The sequence below is a fragment of the Aricia agestis genome, chromosome 5 (assembly GCF_905147365.1).
Source record: "Aricia agestis chromosome 5, ilAriAges1.1, whole genome shotgun sequence".
Classification (NCBI taxonomy): domain Eukaryota; kingdom Metazoa; phylum Arthropoda; class Insecta; order Lepidoptera; family Lycaenidae; genus Aricia; species Aricia agestis.
In genome coordinates, this window is record NC_056410.1 from 2,692,427 (window position 1) to 2,712,973 (window position 20,547).

At 35.6% G+C, this 20,547-nt stretch overlaps 1 protein-coding gene across 1 annotated transcript in view; it reads right to left on the reverse strand.

Annotated features, from left to right (window-relative positions):
• Window positions 1-7,301: 7,301 nt before the first annotated feature.
• LOC121727352 (protein PAT1 homolog 1) overlaps window positions 7,302-20,547 on the reverse strand; it is a 29,810-nt gene continuing 16,564 nt past the window's right edge. The window contains exons 11-17 of the mRNA XM_042115133.1: window positions 19,377-19,493; window positions 18,706-18,828; window positions 18,226-18,381; window positions 17,074-17,214; window positions 9,801-9,949; window positions 8,817-8,919; window positions 7,302-8,674 (exon numbers count right to left, since the gene is read on the reverse strand). Coding sequence (XP_041971067.1) covers window positions 8,372-8,674; window positions 8,817-8,919; window positions 9,801-9,949; window positions 17,074-17,214; window positions 18,226-18,381; window positions 18,706-18,828; window positions 19,377-19,493 — 1,092 coding nt within the window. The 3' untranslated portion in view covers window positions 7,302-8,371. The remainder of the gene's footprint in view (window positions 8,675-8,816; window positions 8,920-9,800; window positions 9,950-17,073; window positions 17,215-18,225; window positions 18,382-18,705; window positions 18,829-19,376; window positions 19,494-20,547) is intronic.

A 20,547-nucleotide genomic window follows, 5' to 3' on the forward strand; every position in this document is an offset into this window, starting at 1 on the left:
ACGTTTTTTGGCATTCCCGAGATCCCCGAGATTCCCGAGATCCGAAAGGGAAGCGGCATATTCACGGGTACTTTTGCCGTGGAAGTTCCCTCAGTTGTCCAATCGAGCTCCTCTCGAGTGAAAGGAACTTCGTGCATTGCCAGGCATTGACCGTGGTTCAAAATTATTTCTTTGTCCCCGTGGGGTACGATTGTATGAACAGCCTTGCGCAGGCTGGTGATCATGGGAAATGTGCGAGCTAGCACAACATCCATGAGACATACCCTGCGCGGGTATATAATTCTTAGTCTGCCTCTGCGGGGGTAGGCTAAGCTCTCGAGTGAAAAGAACTTCGTGCATTGCTAGGCATTGACCGTGGTTCAAAATTTATTGTTTGTCCCTGCGGGGGACGATTGTAAGAACAGCCTTGCGCAGACTGGTGAGCATGGGAAATGTGCGAGCTAGCACAACATCCATGAGACATACCCTGCGCGGATATATAACTCTTAGCCTGCCCCTGCGGGGGGCGGCGAGTCAATCTGTTGCTCTAGAACCCGCTTGCGCAGCGGCAGCAACATTATTCTGACTATTCGCAACAAAGGTTTTGCGAGCTCCCTCAGTCTTTTCGAGTAGTGACACCAGCAACTCGGAATTAACTTAGATAAAATGATTGCCAGAACTGGGTCATGAACGAAATTGATAATTGCATTGCGTCTCATTTGAAAACCTCATAGATCTCAAAGCCCAGCTCAGACCACAAATTAATTGAAGTAACTCTGACGTTGTGATACAAATCCTTAACGGTTTCATTTAACCTTCAGGGGTCAAGCTTGAAGCGTGTGACCATTGTAACAATTTCTCAAGAGCAGATTTCAATGCTCCGCGCTGCGTACGCAATATAATAATACCGCGTATGATTTGTACACGTGAGCTTTTTTTTTTTTTTTGAAAATCTAAATATTTAAGCTCATCATTGACCTCTAAATCAACAAAAACTAGTATATGATTATAAAATTCTTGAACTTCAGAATAACGAACTTCTGACCATTCGTTATTATGTTGAATATTTATTTAATATAGCCAAAAAACCCCCAAAAGAGAAGTTTTCGTAACGGACGTTTCTTTAAGATTTGTTTCAATTTCAAAAACAAGATTCGGTTATAAAGAATTGCTAACGGTCGTTTCATTTTCATTTGATTTGCTATACAATTCCTGACTGACATTATCGTCGATGCAATTGCATGACCTTGAAAAATAGATCGGTTTTCGTAAAAATAATTAACCTTTTTGTTAAGTTCATTAACCTCTTGAGTTAATTTAGCTAAAGGGTGGTTATAGCGCTGTCTGTATTTGCTCCCCCCCTTTTTGTGGCGGCGACGCCTCGATTTACGTTTGCTGTGTGAAGTAGAAGTCGATGACGAGCTCGAATCATTTGTTCAACTACTACTACTAGATGACCTTGCACGAGAACAAGGCCTTTTTTATTAACCACATTAGTGGGTAGTTTCAAATCTAACGTTAGCTGGTGTCACTACCGAATCATGAACAAATTCACATTCGTTATTCATTATTAATAGCTTCGCCTTTAAGAGGCCAGGTGCCATCGAAATTCTCATATATGTAATACCAAAATCATTTTCTTGTACGAAAATATTTAAGATGTTAAGATGTTTAATACGTATTGTGTTGCTACTAGGGTTGTTGAGGAAGTGATTATGAGGAAGAGGAGGAGGAAGAGGAATTGTCACGCGCAAATTTTGAGGATGCGGATGAGGAAGAGGATATTTTATGAGGAAGAGGATGCGGATGAGGAAGCGGAAGAGGAAGCGGATGAAGAAGAGGAAGATAGAAAATTATAAATACTAGCGGACCCAACCCAAACTTTTGTACATAACTTTGTACATACTTTGTACATAACGTACTAGGTACATACATTACACAAAAAATAATTAACTAAATTCTAAACCATTCTCAAAACACACAATAAAGAATCATCAAAATCGGTCTAGCAATAAGGGCCGCGCTACATCGGAATGACAGCGGCGAGGCGAGCCGAGGGTTGCAAAATTACGTAATTTTACCGAAAACGCTGGTAAAATACGCGTATTTTACGGTAATTTATATATATTACGGTAAAATTACCGGCTACGTATGTATGCGAAAAGTATAGCGGGGGGTGAGAAGAGCGTGTAGTTGCAAGTTGCAACTTGCAACATACTTACGTTCGGCGGGGCTAAAATTTGAAGAATCATGATATGAATCATAATATGATTCATTTTTCTAAAATCGCAAAATGCAACTCTGCTTGCAATTGTTTTGACTGACTGCACTATACGTGCATTTAGTAAATTATTCCACGAAATCAAGCAAAAGTGTGGGATTATTTCCAAGTGCTAAGTGAACATGACAAAAGGAAAAATGTGATGTGTATATTTTGTAATACGGAGTACAAAAATGCTAATGCTACTCGGATGACAGAACATTTTGAGAAATGTAAAAAGTGTCCTAATGATGTTAAATTATTATTTATTAGTTATTTTTGCATAATAGTCATACGTTCAATGCCTTGGTAGTTATCCAGTTCATGAGAAATGAATTTACAGAACATAAGATTATTAAGTCTTATGTTTTCACCAACTTCAGTAATATTTGTCTGGACATATACATTTTGACTATTTCTTTTTTAAAGAAGACTGCAATTATTACTAACTAAAAAGGTAAAATACGATTTAACTCTTGTTAAATTGAATTTTTCCCAATTTTACCGTAATTTACGTAATTTATTTATATTTTATGTAAAATATGGTAAAAAAACGAATTTTACGAAAGTAATATTACCGCTTTACATCCCTCGGAGCGCTTTCAGTGTCATATATATGACTAGCTGTTGCCCGCGACTTCATCCACGTTAACATAGTATAATAACAAAGATGGATAGTTTTCTCCTTTTTGTTTTTGAGGTTCCTTATACAAAGGGTAAAAACGGACCCTATTTAAGCAAACGTTAAACGCAAACGTCAATAAACTTTCATGTTTCTAACTCAAGAAATGACGGACTTTCATTGCAACTTTCCACCCCTATTTCACCCCCTTGGGGGTAGAATTTTCAAAAACGCTTAAACACGTATCCAATCATTTTTTATCAGTAACCCAAACATAAAATTTCATGTTTCTAACTCAAGAAATAACGGAGTTTCATTCAAACTTTCAACCCCAATTTCACCCCGTTGGGGGTAAAATTTCCAAAAACACTTAAATACGTATCCATTAATTTTTAATCAGTAACCCAAAAATAAAGTTTCATGTTTCTAACTCAAGAAATGACGGACTTTCATTAAAACTTTCAACCCTTATTTCACCCCCTTCGGGGTAAAATTTTCAAAATTCCTTCCTTAGTGGGTGTCTACTTAATAAAACAACCCTACTCACCAAATTTCGTGGTTGTAACTTTTACAGTTTTTGCTCAGCGATCAGTTTGTCAGTCAGTCAGTCAGGACATGTAATTTTATAAGTATAAGATTTTAAACTTTATCTTCATTATTGTAATACATAGTACCGCTTGAGAAGTCTACGGCCGCCCGTGGCCGCTGTACTATGTATTACAAAAATGAAGTAAAGTTTAAAATCTTATGACACTGAAAGTGCTCGCGTCGCCGCTGCCATTCTGGTGTGTCGCGGCCCTTAGGCTGTTTAGACACACGCCGCAGCGGCGCCGCTGCAATACTCATCTTTGCCCTCAGGGAGAAACCACACGGGTGCGGTGCGGTGCGCCGCCGCGCCAGAGCGTGATTGGATACGCGACGCGCATGCGCAGTGTAATTCCTCATAAATTCCTCTTAAATTTTGAGGAAGCGATAGCGGAAGAGGAATTTTTATTTTTATTTATGAGGAATGCGGTAACGGTTGAGGAACCCAAAATATTGCGGAACTTCCTCATTATGAGGAAGCGGAAGAGGAATCCTCAGCAACCCTAGTTGCTACCATTTTTACTACCAAATATGTACAAATACATGTTGTGTTTGTACATATTTGGTAGTAAATATTTAAAGACTAAGATATTTTTTAGTTTAAATATTTTGTAGTAAATTTTTGTGCAGGATTGTAATTACTTACTGAAAAATAACTCAAACATGTTAAATATTTCCGTATGACAAAATGATTTTGGGTATTACGTATATAATATGACAATTTCGATGGCACCACGCCTCTTAAGTTAAATAATTATGTTTTGGCTGTAAAAACAATTAGATAGGTAATTCTTAAGTGTAAATAAATATTTCTATGTACACTTCATTTTATTTCATCTCATTATTAATGAAAGACTTAACAGAGGGCCTACTTAACCACGGATACCGAAGCGGGGGGACGGGGGGGGCGCAGCCCCCCTAAAAGGGCAAGGGAGGGCTCGGGGGGCGCAGCCCCCCGCCAAAACAAAAACGAACACAATCCAGAAAGTCCAAAAGTAGGTTAGGTTAGAACTTATACCACAACACAGAGGGAGCTGAGCGAGTGTGCTGCGGCAGCAGCCGTACATTTCATTTTATTACATCTCATTATTAATGAAAGACTTAAACTAGGGCTAAACGAACACAATACAGAAAGTCCAAAAGTAGGTTAGGTTCTAACCTATTATTTTGGTGTATTTCTGGTCTTCAAATGACCTTTATTAATAAGCATAGCGATTCTGGTGACCTTTTTTAACAAGCGGCAGCGATTTTACTTTACTTTGGTGTATTTCCGCTTGAAATGACCTTTTTTTTTAACAAGCGGCAGCGATTTTCCGCCAACGAGATGATTAATTTCAAAATTAATTATCTCTCTTAATTTTGAAATCAATCATCTACTTTTGGCAGAAAAATGGTAAAATTTTACATCGTTCGATTTGCCTTTATTTTTCTTGTATATGTATTAGAACATCCGGGAATACAACAATGCACGAAAACACTCAAATTTCTCAAGAAATCTAAAAATTTTCTGTAGCTTGACTAGAGCTTGACGATAAAATTTTCGTAAAGGTTCGCCTACTCGTCACTAGTGTCATCGCTCTGCACGGTCCTCTCTCCAGTCTATAGTAGGTACCTCAATGCAATGTGCGCTGCTGGTAAAGGAGAACTGTCAAAAATGACGTCTTTGTATGATAGAAGCGGTTCCGTTCCTCGCCACGTTCATAAACACTCCTTGTCGAACTCTTATATCCTTAATAAAGAATTTGAATTAAGTATATTAAGTATAAATCACAGTAACAGCTATAGTAACAGAAAGTTTATACTTACAAAAAATTAAAAAATATCATGCAGCTATACAAAAAAAAAATTGCGGAAAATATTACCATTTACTATGTTTGCATTGTTATATTGATAATGAATTGTTTTAAGTTAAATATAACATTTTAATACATACTTAAATTTTTACTGGCCATACCCTGAACACTTTATCTGAGAGAAACAAATTTTAGGTTATGGTTATTATTTCCTTTGATTTTAACACACTTTCTAGGGATCTCTCTCTATCACACTTTATATTTATATGGGATAATGAAACGCATATTACTGTAAACATATTTGCCATTTAATTATTTTAATGATTAAAAAAAAACTAAAAACTACTAATAGGTAGTAAAAAATCTCCACACTACTGAAAAATAGTTAAATTTTTTGTAACAAAGATCGAATAACTTAAGATTTATATCGGCAGTAGATTTTTTATTTACAACTTTATGAACAAAGACACTGAAATAAACTTTGTACAGCGCATTACATAAAGGTGAACACACACTGCACCTCAAATACAGTATTTCTTCACAGAATACCTAAAGATTAGCTACAACAAATTGGTAAAAAAATTAACAAACAAAAATTTTAAACGCTCATCAAAAACTATATATAGTTTTAGGTTAAACTGTCCGAATCAACCTCTATATTTATAAACCTTTAATTTAAAACTTGTGAACTATATTAGTTGAAAAGCGGTCAAAGTGTGAATTCACTTTGTAAGACTGTTACCAAGTTTAGTTCCTAATTTACTAGAAGAGATGATTGCAAATTCAATTCAGGAATCTTGTACAATAACTCCACATTCCACTAAAACAAAGAATATGAACTTGGTAGGCACGCTATATTTGTCATTGATTATTCATCCAGTTTTAAATGATTTAAAGAAGTCCTTTCGTTGAAATTGCGCAAAATTGTGACGTCATTGTACATAAACTCATAAAATTAAAATTCACTTACTCCAAATATGCAAAAAACATTAAAATAGTCGAAGCGATGCGACTCTGTCTAGTAACAAATTAGTAAGACATATATCGCCCTAGACTTTGCCCGGCCGCCCGGCGTCGCTACAAGCTCGCGGACGCCCCGATAACTGACTAAATTAGTAATTACACTAAAACTTTAGAACCTAGGGCCGCGCCAGCCACGCCCTAAAATCTCACAACTAAATAACATTTTCTTACACATACCGCTACTAAATATTTATAAATATATTAATTTCTTTCAACTTTCAATTAAGCTAACCTCAAATTGGAATGAATACATATATGACGGTCCTACAAAGTAAAAAATCTAACTATCATAGCAGAATACGTTGTACAATTTTAATAGAATGCAGGTTAATTTACACGGTACGATGGACGTTGATGTCGTACGTGGTCGTCCGTCGTGACCGCGACGCGCACTGGGGCCGATCACACTTCCACGATACAATATTTTTTACACGATTTGGCCGTAAGCGACGAATCACCAGCAACCCTTCTCACCCCATTTCGAGAAAATAGTGCATTAAATCCGTGTCCTGTTCGATAAATAAAAAAACGTTGCCGCTAGCAACACTAACAGTACCAAGGCCACGAGTCGCTAAACATATTATGTCGACGTGTGACCCTGTTCGAAGACCGACTTTTTCTATCATTACAATAATTTAAAATTAAACGAGAATAACGATTACAAGCGACGTCGATCACAGTCTTGGGAAACTTCTAGAAAAAGTAGATCTCCTTATCTCCGATGAATCTTTATGGATATCAAACATATTCCCTCCATAATGTTAATTCATGGGAAAACGCCCTGTTACACTAGATCTTTAAAAGCATTTTGATACATTTAAATTAATTTCTACGACTATGTGGATTATAATTCTTAATATGTACAAGTAATAAACAATAAAATTATTCTAAAACTGACGGTGTTGCCAGGTTTGAAACGCGAAATATGTTTTTTGACATTTACTTCACTTAAGAGTACTACATAAACGCGGCCAATATCAATGAGTTGTTTGATTATATTTTAATTAGCGTTCGTATTTTATTGAAAGAAATAATTTATAATTTGTAAAAAGGAGTTCTATCTAAAGTAAACATTATAAAATTTTAACCAGATTTTGGAATCTATCAACACCGTCATTGTGTTATATTTTATTTATTTATTAAGATTCCAATGTCATTCCCTAAAAACTTATATCAGAATGACGTTAGACTTTGTGAGCAAATTCCTTACGTGATATAATTGCACAAATACTTTACAATAACTTTACTAAATAATATTATTTAATGGCATATTTTTCTTTATAAAGATATGTCTTAGACTAGCCCGCTTCCAGAAATAAAGCTGATAAAACTTTTACATTCGTGTACAAAACGGTATGGCATTAAATCCATTACTAGCAATACTTTATGACACTTTATATGCCAATATTTATCATCAAAATTCGAATGTAAATTTGAAATGCGCGCTGGCAAATTAAAATAATTAAAATAAATTAAATCTCAATTCTTAAAGTTCCTAACTTGAATAAATACTAGTTGCCAAATCAGTACATACAATTTTACTAACTAAAAGAACAGCAGTCTTATAAACATTTTGTACTATGCCATTATCATTTACAACTTTTAAAACGATTACATTAAAAAGTAAGGAATTTGCTCAATCACTTTATATCTATACTATAAATACAAATTTAAAATTGCAGTGTTGAAACAAATATGACAATTTTATTGTAAGTCATTGCACTAAGTGTAATTTAGACCACAAAAACCTTATTATCCTAACGATAAGATCTGATAATAATAATTAATGAGATATTTTTTAATTTTACAAAATTCCTATTATGAAACATAATTCTCTAGTATGTTTAGTGATGTGAAGTGCGAGAACCCGAGGTCAGATACTATCTACACTATGTTACAAACCGCTGCAAGAACACTTTAAACGAACAATTATTTACACTAATATGTATAAGCGATTCATATGAAATTTATATTTACAGCCCATCAAAAGGAAAAATTCGTCAATCCGGCTCAACGAAACTGCAACGTCAATTGAACAATCCTAAATAAAATTGTCACTTTGGCCGGGGTCGATTTGACCGACAGCGGGCGGGTCGAACGGTGCCAATATCAACACAAATGTTTGATCAGCTGCTCGGAGACGTCCGTTTTCGTGAGGTCTCCGAACTCGGCTGTCTTGCCTCGCTGCAGGATTTCTATGGTAGTCCGCGACTCGAGCTGTTTCAGGTGGTGTAACACCTTGGACTCCGGGAGGGGCTTGGTCGGTCTGCCCACGCTCAGTGTCGTGTTCTTCAGTGCTCTCGCGAGCGTTTTGAGGAATCTGTACCACTGTCTCTCGCTGGAGGTGGCCTCCGGTGTGTTCACGAGCAGGATGGCCTTCTCTATCAGTGCACACACGCAGCTGAGGGTGAGCTGTAAATGACGTTTTTATTTTTAAATTTGGTAGCTGGCAGAGTATAACGAAATTATGAAACAGCTCACCATTTCGAAGGCTAAGGCTTCTAGCGTGCAAGTTGTATTATAACTAATGTTTTACAATTATTATGTTACTGACCGGCGATAGTAAAATGTACGGTGTCCTGGCCGGATCCAATGCCTCCGTGAAGATGCCGCAGCACATCAACACGGCCGTCCACGCCGTCGAGTTTAGGATGAAGCTGAAAAATACAGCAACATTAAAATGGCTACGAAAAATATCTTATATCTTTAAACGAGCAATTCTTGTGTATATATATATATATATATATATATATATATATATATATATATATATATATATATATATATATATATATATTTATAATTGGAATCTCGGAATCGGCTATCTATTGGCTAATTAATAATAAGTCGTTAAAGCAATTGTGAGCAACTAATTGCTTTAACGACACAACAACAGCTAAAGCTATTCCAGCAGATGGCGTTATTAAATAACACGAAGTCAATGAGTGTTGGCTATACCGAGCAAAGCTCAGTCATCCAGGTACTGTTATGGTAATACGAAGAACTGAATCATAACAAAATTAAACTGAATAGCTTTTTAATATTCCACTTTCTCAACAAATCAGACAAAAACAGGCTTTGTCTGCACGTTTTGGCCACCAAGGGTTTCTTTTTATGTATAAATGGTGCAAAGGGTGAAAACAAAAATGTAATATTTTTTGACCCTGAAACCTTTGAATATATTATATATTTTTTTTATTATCACATATCAATCATCACTCATCAGACAAGGAGAAAATGTATTGTAAGCTATCGAATATGTAAAATAAAAATAATTTGGTCTTGTTTTGTGGCAGGCAAAATAAAGATGGCATTTCGATTCTTGCGGCATGATCTAAATTCTAGACAATAGGTTTCATTTTTGTCTACGCCACCACTATTAGCAGTGGCTAGACAGCCACAGTTTTCATTTTCTATCAAAAAAGGTCTAGCGACCGGTCTCGGTTTGGTGCATAAAGTGGAATTTTATTAGAATTTTTGTCAATCGTGGTGGCTTGCAGCAAGGATCGGAAAGTCACATTAAGGGGGTTATACGTACTTGCGGTAGGGTGCGGCGAGCGCGGGCAGCAGCGGCGCGGCGTCGTCGCGGCGCGCGGCGGCGGGCAGCGCACGCAGCATGCGGGCCCACAGCGCACCCGCCCACCGGTGCGTCGCCGGCGCGCGCGTTAGAAAACGACACACAAGCGCCTGATTGTATAAATATGAAGCTTTAGTATATTATTATTAAGGCAAAGTCATAATTGGACATTAATATTCTACTATTCTTTTCTCGTGTGGCAACATTTGTGACAATACGTAAAAATTGTATCTCCCGATTTTATAATTGTATTTTATTATTTAAACTATTATTTTAACTTATAAATTGTTGTAAAACTAATCATAAGTGTATAATCTAAAAGGAAAATTAATAATTCATGAGCTAGTGAACTTTATTGTGGACTTTCAGCAAGTTGTTATAAGTGACAGCTGACGGCACTAACGAACTTTACGAAATCAAAGTGAATGAATTTTGTTCCTGATATTCTGCAAAAAACCCGGGGAGTATAGTGTTTTATTCACATATCATTTCACCTACTACTCATTAATGAATAATTTTATGGTCTACCATTACTCAAAACCTATCATAAGTCACTTACAAAATTTACACTTTGGCTTTGTTGGTTCTCTCTTAGCTTAACGCTTGTGGAAGCTAATAAGATTATGAACAAACACTAGTCGACTCTGAAACACTCATATTTATAAGATTTAATTATTATTTTACACTTCTAACCATAAATATTAAAGATTAGTTTATGCAAGTGTACATTCACAAACTTATACATACCTAATAATAATATAATATGCAAAGCTGTAGGTAATCTCTTGGCTTAACTATTGTTGAAGCAAAGAAGATAATAAAAACAAATCTAACCTACACTAATACTTATATAATATACCGTAATAATATTTTATTCTATTGATCAAACTAACATACCCTGTCATTCTCAAATTTGTAAAACTATACAAATATTTTTATTTGACATTATCCAAAATAAAGTACAGTATACACAGATTTCAGAAATGCTTTAATCTGTTTATTCTGACTTTCCTAATATTTCTCTGTAATTCTGTTTACTTAGTTTTCTTTTCAACTCTTCATTTTGCCTTTATTAATTTCCACCTTTTTAACCTGTGTTAATACTGTACAACTGAAACCAAATTTGTGGTTGACAAGTATTACTTGGGCAGAGGGTGAACATTGCCTTACAGTTTCACCCCATTAAATAAATACTGTATTCAGTTTCAGATATCAGAAATAAATTAATTCAGCAAAATGATGACACGTTCAAACGTAGCCCGCCGGACAGAGGAGCAGCTCCGAGTTGCTCTCAGGAACTAAAGGACTCAAAGGAGCAATATAAACAGCTACTTACTGAACGTGATAAGAGTGAGAAGGAAATGCTTTTAGTTTTGCAAAAAAATACAGATTTGAAATCAGAACTCAATAAATTAAATCAACAGTATGAACTCACCTGTGACCGTAACTTGGAACTACAAAGTGTCGTGGACAGTTTTGACAATTGTAGATTGGAATATGAAAAATGCCTAGAGGACACTTGTAATATTAAAAAGAAGCTTCAAGATGCTCAGGAGTATATTAAGTCTCTAGAGAGTGAATTACATTTTAAAAAATGTGAAAAAACACAGAGCTTGTATGATAAACTTTTAGGAAATGTAAAGAACCATTCAGAAAACAGCTTAACTACTATTGACTTGACTGGGGATGACATAACTGTTTGTCATACCATGAATAGTAAAAATAAATTAAAAAAATATATCAAAGTGAAGAAATGTATAAGAAAGACAGAAGAATTATTGCAAAAAAATAGAAAAATTGTAAAGCAGCTTAAAAATTTATATAAGAATAAAAAGAAAGTGAGAGATCAATTTTTAAGCTGCTGTCAAGAGTTAGAACACACTCGCCATAGCTATGAGGCCGATGTATACAGCCTTCAGTCTGAAATTTCAGAACTACATGATACCCTGACTCAAATAAAAATTAAATATGAATTAGCACAAAAAGAAATTGTCTCACATATATCTGCTATGGATGAGTTAATTGAAATTGGACGCTACAATGAGGAACGGGTAAACTCATTGTACAATAACTGCCAGTGTCACAGAAATTTAACACATTCACAGCATGATCTTGATATTTCAGTCACCCGTTCAGAGGTGAGGGCTTATACTGAATCCTCAGAATATGATTATATTAAGACATATACAAATACCAGTGAGGCCGGAAAAGTTTGTATCTACTGCGATGAAATAGGCTATGGAGTTAGTATATTTATGAATAAGTTGAGTGTTGGACAGCAAGTAACTAGTACTTGTTTGCCCGGGGCTTCATTTGAAGAAATCATTAGCCGGGCAATAAATTCTGTTTGCTGTCCAAACACAACCATAGTTGTCTTAGCTGGGAGAAGAGGAAAGATAAACAAAATGAAGATGACAGATTATATTGATAAATTAAGCAAAAAAGAAAATGTCAGTAGACTCATTTTGTTCACCTTTCCTTACTTAAAAAAATTGTCACACGGGAATAAGGAAAATGATATTAGGTATAAGCTAAACAGCCTACTATGTAGTGCCACTAATCAGAATTGTCTAGTATTGAATAACGCTTTACCACAAATAGATGTGGTTGACATTAATAGGATTTTTTATTCTAAGTTAAATAGTTTAACTTCTGATAAGTATTTCTTAAAAAAATTCTTTACTCGACAATTAGCTCAATGGCTATAAGTTTATAGTTATAAGACAAGCCAAAAAATTGGCTAAGCCGACCACTGCTTCTATTGAGCAGTGTTCTTATTTTTATTCTGACAATAATGTTAATGAGACTTTGGAACATGTTCCAAATAATTAAAATTAGATTTTAGGACAACAGAGACCCACTCTGGCAAAGTATTAAATAATAATAATAATATTAATGCCTACCACCCTAGTAAGAATTCAAAGCAAAACTATAGTCTTAGCATAAACCTGGTGCATCAAAACTTGCAAGGAATATTAGGAAAGGAATTAGAAATTGAGTTATTTTTAAATTAATGTAACATTTTGTGTGTATCAGAACATTGGTTAAGAAATTATGAATTGTTATTTAATTATTCTGATCACCAGCTAGCTAGTTCGTTCAGTAGAGAGAATGCCATTAGGGGTGGCTCCTTAATACTGATTAAGAAAAAGTTGAAATTTAAAGAACGTAAGGATATTGTTAGACTATCTTTTTTTTTTTTATGAAATAAGGGGGCAAACGAGCAAACGGGTCACCTGATGGAAAGCAACTTCCGTCGCCCATGGACACTCGCAGCATCAGAAGAGCTGCAGGTGCGTTGCCGGCCTTCTAAGGGGTAATAGGGGAGGGTAGGGAAGGGAATAGGGGAGGGTACGGAAGGAAATAGGGGAGGGTAGGGAAAGGAAAAGGGTAGGGGATTGGGCCTCCGGTAAACTCACTTACTCGGCGAAACACAGCGGAAGCGCTGTTTCACGCCGGTTTTCTGTGAGGACGTGGTATCTCTCCGGTCGAGCCGGCCCATTTGTGCCGAAGCATGGCTCTCCCACGTCAAATCTACTGAACGAATTGCTGAGTTAGCCTGTATTGAGCTAAGCCACCTTATTATTGTAAGCGTATACAGGCCTCCATCAGGTTTATACGATTCTTTTGAACAAATAATGGAGCAAGTGTTAACAAAAGTATGTGCATCTAACAAATAAAATAAAATTAAATAATATTTACTGCCTTTAAGTTCAAATAATTCCTAACTTGTGTAAAGTAATATTTTAGTTCATAATTGTTGCCACGGTGTGTCGGGGGACCGCCAAGTAAACTACAACCTACAACCGCCAAGTCGCTGATTACCTATCCCGATTCAGATCGCTGTGAATTGATCCTTAAACTTGTTATGTGAAATTAAACATCTACATTAGCGGTCCCCCGACACACCTTGACAACAATTATGGACTAAAATATTACTTTACACAAGTTAGGAATTATTTGAACTTAAAGGCAGTAAATATTATTTCATTACTGTTTAAAGTTGTTTTGGCGGGGTTTTTTTTTAAATTTCTTAATTTAATATTATTTCATACTTTTTAAACTTGTGTTGGTTATAGTGCAGAATAATTCCTATCAACAGAATCATATTCTCATGATTACCATCTATCAATGTCCTTTTCGATGAGGCCGTTAATATGAGCCCAAACATGAAACCTCCACTTTGGGTTCATACGAAGCTCGATTCCTATAGAATCCAGGTGATGCTGCAGCAGCAGCATGTAAATATTTACTGTTTATACTTTATCTACTTCTTACTGGTTGTCGCAATTAAAATGCGCCCAAACACGAAACCTCTCCTCTTAGTTGGCGAGGAGTTGGATATCCTATTGATTACCAGGCGATGCTGCAGCACCAGGTCAACTTTCCATTATTATGTGTATACGTATATTGTATATTCACAAATGTCACGAACTAGAATGAAATATAAAACCCATCAAACGACTACAAGTTGCTAACGGCCTTTCATGAACCAGATAAACCCTGGTTGTCCAGCACTGAGCAGGCTGATGATGATGAATTATAGCTAAGAACACTCTCGATCATGTCAGCTTTCAAACAAAAAAAACTAGATTAAAATCGGTCCACCCGTTTGGATGCTACGATGCCACGGACAGATACACACACAGACAAACAGACAGACAGACACGTCAAACTTATAAAACCCCTCTTTTTTGTCGGGGGTTAAAAAATTATTGTATGTGGTGATTTCAATATTAATTTATTAGACTCAAACTCCACCACTGTTAGATTCACATCATTGTTCAAATCATATAACCTCACTCATTTGTTTAATGAACCGACAAGAATATGTGATACAACTGCGACTTGCATAGATAATGTTTTTACTAACATAACTCCCCATAGGAAGGAAATAATTAATGTATTAAGCTCTGATCATTTTGGACAGTTAGCTTCATTTAATATAAATTGTGATAATAATTTAAAAGAAAAAATTGAATATATACCTATAAATACAAAACGTATTGAGAAGTTTAGAAGTAAATTATTATCAAGTTTTGAGCACTTGGATGTATCAAATGACCCAGATAAAGCGTTTAATAACATATTTAATAGAGTAAAACAGCAATATAACGCTGTATTTACTTCTAAAACGGTCAGCTTGAATAATAAAAGAAATAATTTCAAAAAATGGGCAACTGCAGGTATTATTGTAAGTAGACAAAAATTGTATGATTTGTATAACGAGAAAACTATAAACCGGAGTGAAGCTTTTAAATTGTACGTCAAGAGATACTCGAAAATTTTTAAAAGGGCCTGTCAAGCAGCCAAGGCACTTCGCATTAAAGAGAAAATTAAAGACTCTAAAAATAAAGTGAAAACCACCTGGAAAATAATTGCGGATGAGACTGGAAGAGTCGCCTGTCGTAACTCTAAATTTGAACTTTTAATTAATGATAAAAAAATCAATTCTGATCTTGAGGTTGCGACAGTTTTTGAGAAGTTTTTTGCAGACATTCCAATCTCAACTACAATGAACTTAAATTTATCACCTACAGTTGCAGAAAAAATACTTAGAGAACATGTCAAGGAATGTAATGTCATTTTATTTTTAAAGATATTGACTCCAGAGATATTATCAAGACTTTCAAATCAATCAATATTAAAAGTACCACGGATCTCTGGGGTATGTCCACAAAAATTATAAAATCAGTAATTGACATCATTGCCCCTTACCTAGTCTTAGTTTTTAATAATTGTATTAAAAGTGGTGTGTTCCCAGACCTAATGAAGCACAGCAAGGTGATGCCTCTATTTAAAGCTGGGACACTTCACTAATTTTTAATGTGAAGAGACGACAATTTAATTATGACGAGGTAAATAGTGCTCTCTCAAAAATAGTACATTGGTTTAATGCTAATAATTTACTTTCGAACTCTAAGAAAACAAAATGTTTAAAATTTATCTTGCCAAATGTTAGGCAAGTACAAACCAATGTACTACTAAATGATGAGAAAATGAATTTAGTAGACACCACCGTGTTCCTAGGCATAACGCTGGATTGTAAGTTACAATGGGGTCCACATATTGCAAAACTGGCAGGTAAGCTTAGTTCTGCAGCATATGCTGTTAAAAAAAATCGTGAAATCGCTGATGTAGAGACCGTGCAATTAGTTTACTTTAGCTACTTTCATAGCATAATGTCTTACGGCATCCTCTTGTGGGGAAACGCGGCGGACATTAATACAATATTTGTGCTGCAGAAGCGAGCTATTCGTTCTATTTATGAGATGTCATCTTTTGAAACTCTAAGAGAAAAATTTAAAGAAATAAGAATACTGACCGTCGCATCTCAATACATTTTGGAAAATCTCTTATATGTTAGAAAGAACATAAATATTTTCAAAAAGAAAAGTGATAATCATAATGTAAACACTAGAAATAAGCACAAGTTAGCAATACCAATGTTCGGACTAGCCAAAGTAAGCAAATCCTTTAAAGGCCAATGTATACGCCTATACAATAAAATCCCAGAAAATGTTCAAAATCTACCTTTAAACAATTTAAAAAAAGCAGTTAAAGAACGTTTGTGTGCTAAAGCGTATTATAAAGTCAATGATTTCATCGAGGACAGCACACCTTGGGAATAGGGTGGCTCCATGCAGGTTACTTTTCTTTTATTTTTGTTACATAGCTGTAAGACATAACATTGTAATTTTCCATTTTTTTAGTAAAAGATGGCCCCGTACGAGTTTCTTACGCCGGTTCTTCTCGGCGGGGTAGTTCCCGAACCGGTGGTAGGCAACGTAGTTTCTTCGTTCGACTTTCAAAAAGTGTATCATGATACCCATTTTGAATAAAAAGATATTTTATTTATTTATTTTATAAAAATACATGCGTACCGGCCAATAATGTATGTTTAGCTTTTCTAAGAATGCAACCATGGTCATTGTTGCAAATCTTTTGACACCTTATTTCATTTAATTCTAATCAGAAGTTGAGGCACTGTGTTTAAACAAACATACAAACACATTCCAAAACTTGCAAAAATTAATACTGTTCATTGTGGCTTATTTTATCTTTATTCATTCAACCTTAATTCAACCAAACAGGCCTTATTTAATTGCAGCAATTGACAACAAATATTAGCACAATGCCATGTAAAATATAATATACTAAAGTGTGACTTTCACCAATGAATGACTGTAGTTTATTACTGGAAGTACTACAAGAGAGAGACACCACGACATACCCGTCCTTTTCTAACAGTGAGCATCTGAGGTAGGCGGTCCCCGTGCATCAACCCACTGAACATCTTGTTCAGCAGGTCTTCTTTGTCTTCGTCCAGAAGGTTCTTTACGGGCGGCTTTTGACTCACCGCCAAATTCACGACCTACAATGAGTAATAATTTAAGTGTTAACACAAACAATATTTCCAAACATATTGAACGCTAATCGATTCCGAAGCGTTCCACCATGCCCTAATGTCATGTTAAATCACCTAACACGGTGTTAAATTTAATTCCTGCTATGGAGGTCTGTTAAATATTTAACAGGCTGTTATATGAGTCAAAATAACAACTTTCAAAGACAATAATATGCAATATCAATAAAAGAATCTGTTTTGACTTTTGAGTCTTTCCGCCATGTTTCCGCTACGTCCTTATTATTAATTATTTTCATAGTTATGAATAATTATTTATTTTCACTTTGCCAAAAATTCAGCCTTCGGATTTTCCTTGACATTGCAAATATACTAACTTGTATCAAAATTACCAAACCGAAATATGTAAATCTATTATAGCGTAACAAATGTATGCGATCAGTGATATTTTAATTTGGTCGCATTATCTACTATTATACTACTATGGAAGAAAGTGACACATTGCAGCAAACATGTCGTATTAATCTTGTACATTGCAATTTCGTCGCCTTATAACAAGAATGAACGAATTGATAGTTGTTCACTTATCATTGCATTTACTAATCCGCTGTTAAATTTTTACTGTGGGACATAAGTATTTTAACAGTCTGTTTAATTTTCCAAGGTCCGTTAAGTAATGCCTTGTTAGGATTTAACAAACAGAGGTTGGTGAAATTGGGTCTAAAGGAAATACTTATTTGTTTTTGTCGATTGAACGTAATTTTTCGATTTAAGATTTTGATACGTGGGAGAGCCATCCTTCGGCACGAATGGGCCGGCTCGACCGGAGAAATACTATGTTCTCACAGAAAACCGGCGTGAAACAGCGCTTGCGCTGTGTAATGTGTTTCGCCGAGTGAGTGAGTTTACCGGAGGCCCAATCCCCTACCCTAATTATTCCATCAGGTGACCCCTTAGCTCGTTTGCCCCCTTATTTCATTAAAAAAATCAGTACTTATAAATTGTAATCGAAAAGCATACCTGTCTTTTATCAATGCACTCCATCTTAGGGCTGTCCTGTTTAGGCCTCCTCTGTACGGACTCAATGTTCTTGAGGAACAAGTTAGAAACCTCCTCAGTTTCATTTTCCGCTTCCTTCTGCATGGCTTCCATCAGTTTCTGTTTTTCTTCTCTTTCCTAAATAAAAAATTAAAATATTTCAAATACATTATTCATTATATCACTAGCTGTTTAACCGAGCTTTGCTCGGTATTCGATAAAACACGAATAAAATGACATTTTCTAAAAATGATTCCTAGCTAGATCGATTTATCGCCCCCGAAACCCCCTATATACTAAATTTCATGAAAATCGTTGGAGCCGATTCCGAGATTCCAATTATATATATATACAAGATTGCTCGTAGCTATCTGTTTGGGAAAAGTTCATAATATTAGAAAAACTTATTTTAACTATATATTTTAAATAATATTATTATGTTGAGTAGTGAACAAAACTTACTTTAAGGATGAGAGCATTAGAAATCGCCAAGGGGTCGTTAAGCTCCTCCAGTCTTAGTAGTATTAAATACAACGCTTCAATATCCAGCAACAGTTGTTTGGTTCTTCTCATTTCTCTCGGTACCTGCGTTAACAACAACATAGTATAGTCACGATAATATACAGTTAAGACTGTTATCTTAATGAACTTAAAAGTAGATACGCGAAATAATATTTGACGAACAGCATAATCGCTCATTAATTCAGAAAAACGAGACACAATAGAAATTCTATTGTGTCTCGTTTTTCCATGATCAACGGGTTAAAAGCCAACTTCATTTTGGACGGATTGATGAGGCAGAATCTAAATGTTACCCGTCTAATGTTATGTCTTGTTTTGTCGACTGTCCGTACTTAAAACTACTGTAGCTGAATGCTGAGCATGAACTAACTACTATTATTCTACTAGCACACGGATATACAGGGTGTAACCTTGTATAGAGTTGTTTTTCATACAAAAGTTTCTCTTTTAGCGCTGCCACATTCACAGTAAACATTGAACTCTATATAAGGGACACATACAAATCTTAAAGTATTATCACTTAGTTTTATTACACCTTGTATTACCATTTTATTTTCATATTATTCTTGAGCCATACAAGCTGCCGTCTTTCGTGCTAATTTCAGACTTACCTCAGCAGGGTTGGTCGTGCTGGCAACACTGGGCGCCCGCGAGCCGCGCGCCGACGTCGGCTCCGTCGACACCACGTCCACGTCGATTATCTTACGCGGCGCTGTCACGCTGCCGCACTGAAATAACAATTTACATAATATTATTAACCCCCGACAAAAAAGAGGGGTGTTATAAGTTTGACGTGTCTGTCTGTCTGTCTGTGTGTGTATCTGTCCGTGGCATCGTAGCATCCAAACGGGTAGACCGATTTTGATCTAGTTTTTTTGTTTGAAAGCTGACATGATCGAGAGTGTTCTTAGCTACAATTCATCATCATCAGCCTGCTCGATGCTGGACAATCAGGGTTTATCTGGTTCATGAAAGGCCGTTAGCATCTTGTAGTCGTTTGATGGGTTTTATATTTCATTCTAGTTCGTGACATTTGTGAATATACAATATACGTATACACATAATAATGGAAAGTTGACCTGGTGCTGCAGCATCACCTGGTAATTAATAGGATATCCAATTCCTCGCCAACATACAGGAGAGGTTTCGTGTTTGGCTCATTTTTATTGCAACAACCAGTAAGAAGTAGATAAAGTATAAACAGTAAATATTTACATGCTGCTGCTGCAGCATCACCTGGATTCTATAGGAACCGAGCTTCGTATGAACCCAAAGTGGAGGTTTCATGTTTGGGCTCATATTAACGGCATCATCGAAAAGGACATTGATAGATGGTAATCATGAGAATATGATTCTGTTGATAGGAATTATTCTGCACAATATACAAGTGTAAAAAGTATGAAATAAAATTAAATTAAGAAATTTAAAAAACCCCCGCCAAAACAACTTTAAAAAGTAATGAAATAATATTTACTTCCTTTAAGTTCAAATAAATCCGAACTTGTGTAAAGTAATATTTTAGTCCATAATTGTTGTCAAGGTGTGTCGGGGGACCGCTAATGTAGATGTTTGATTTCACATAACAAGTTTAAGGATCAATTCACAGCGATCTGAATCGAGATAGGTAATCAGCGACTTGGCGGTTGTAGGTTGTAGTTTACTTGGCGGTCCCCCGACACACCGTGACAACAATTATGGACTAAAATATTACTTTACACAAGTTAGGATTTATTTGAACTTAAAGGAAGTAAATATTATTTCATTACTTTTTAAAGTTGTTTT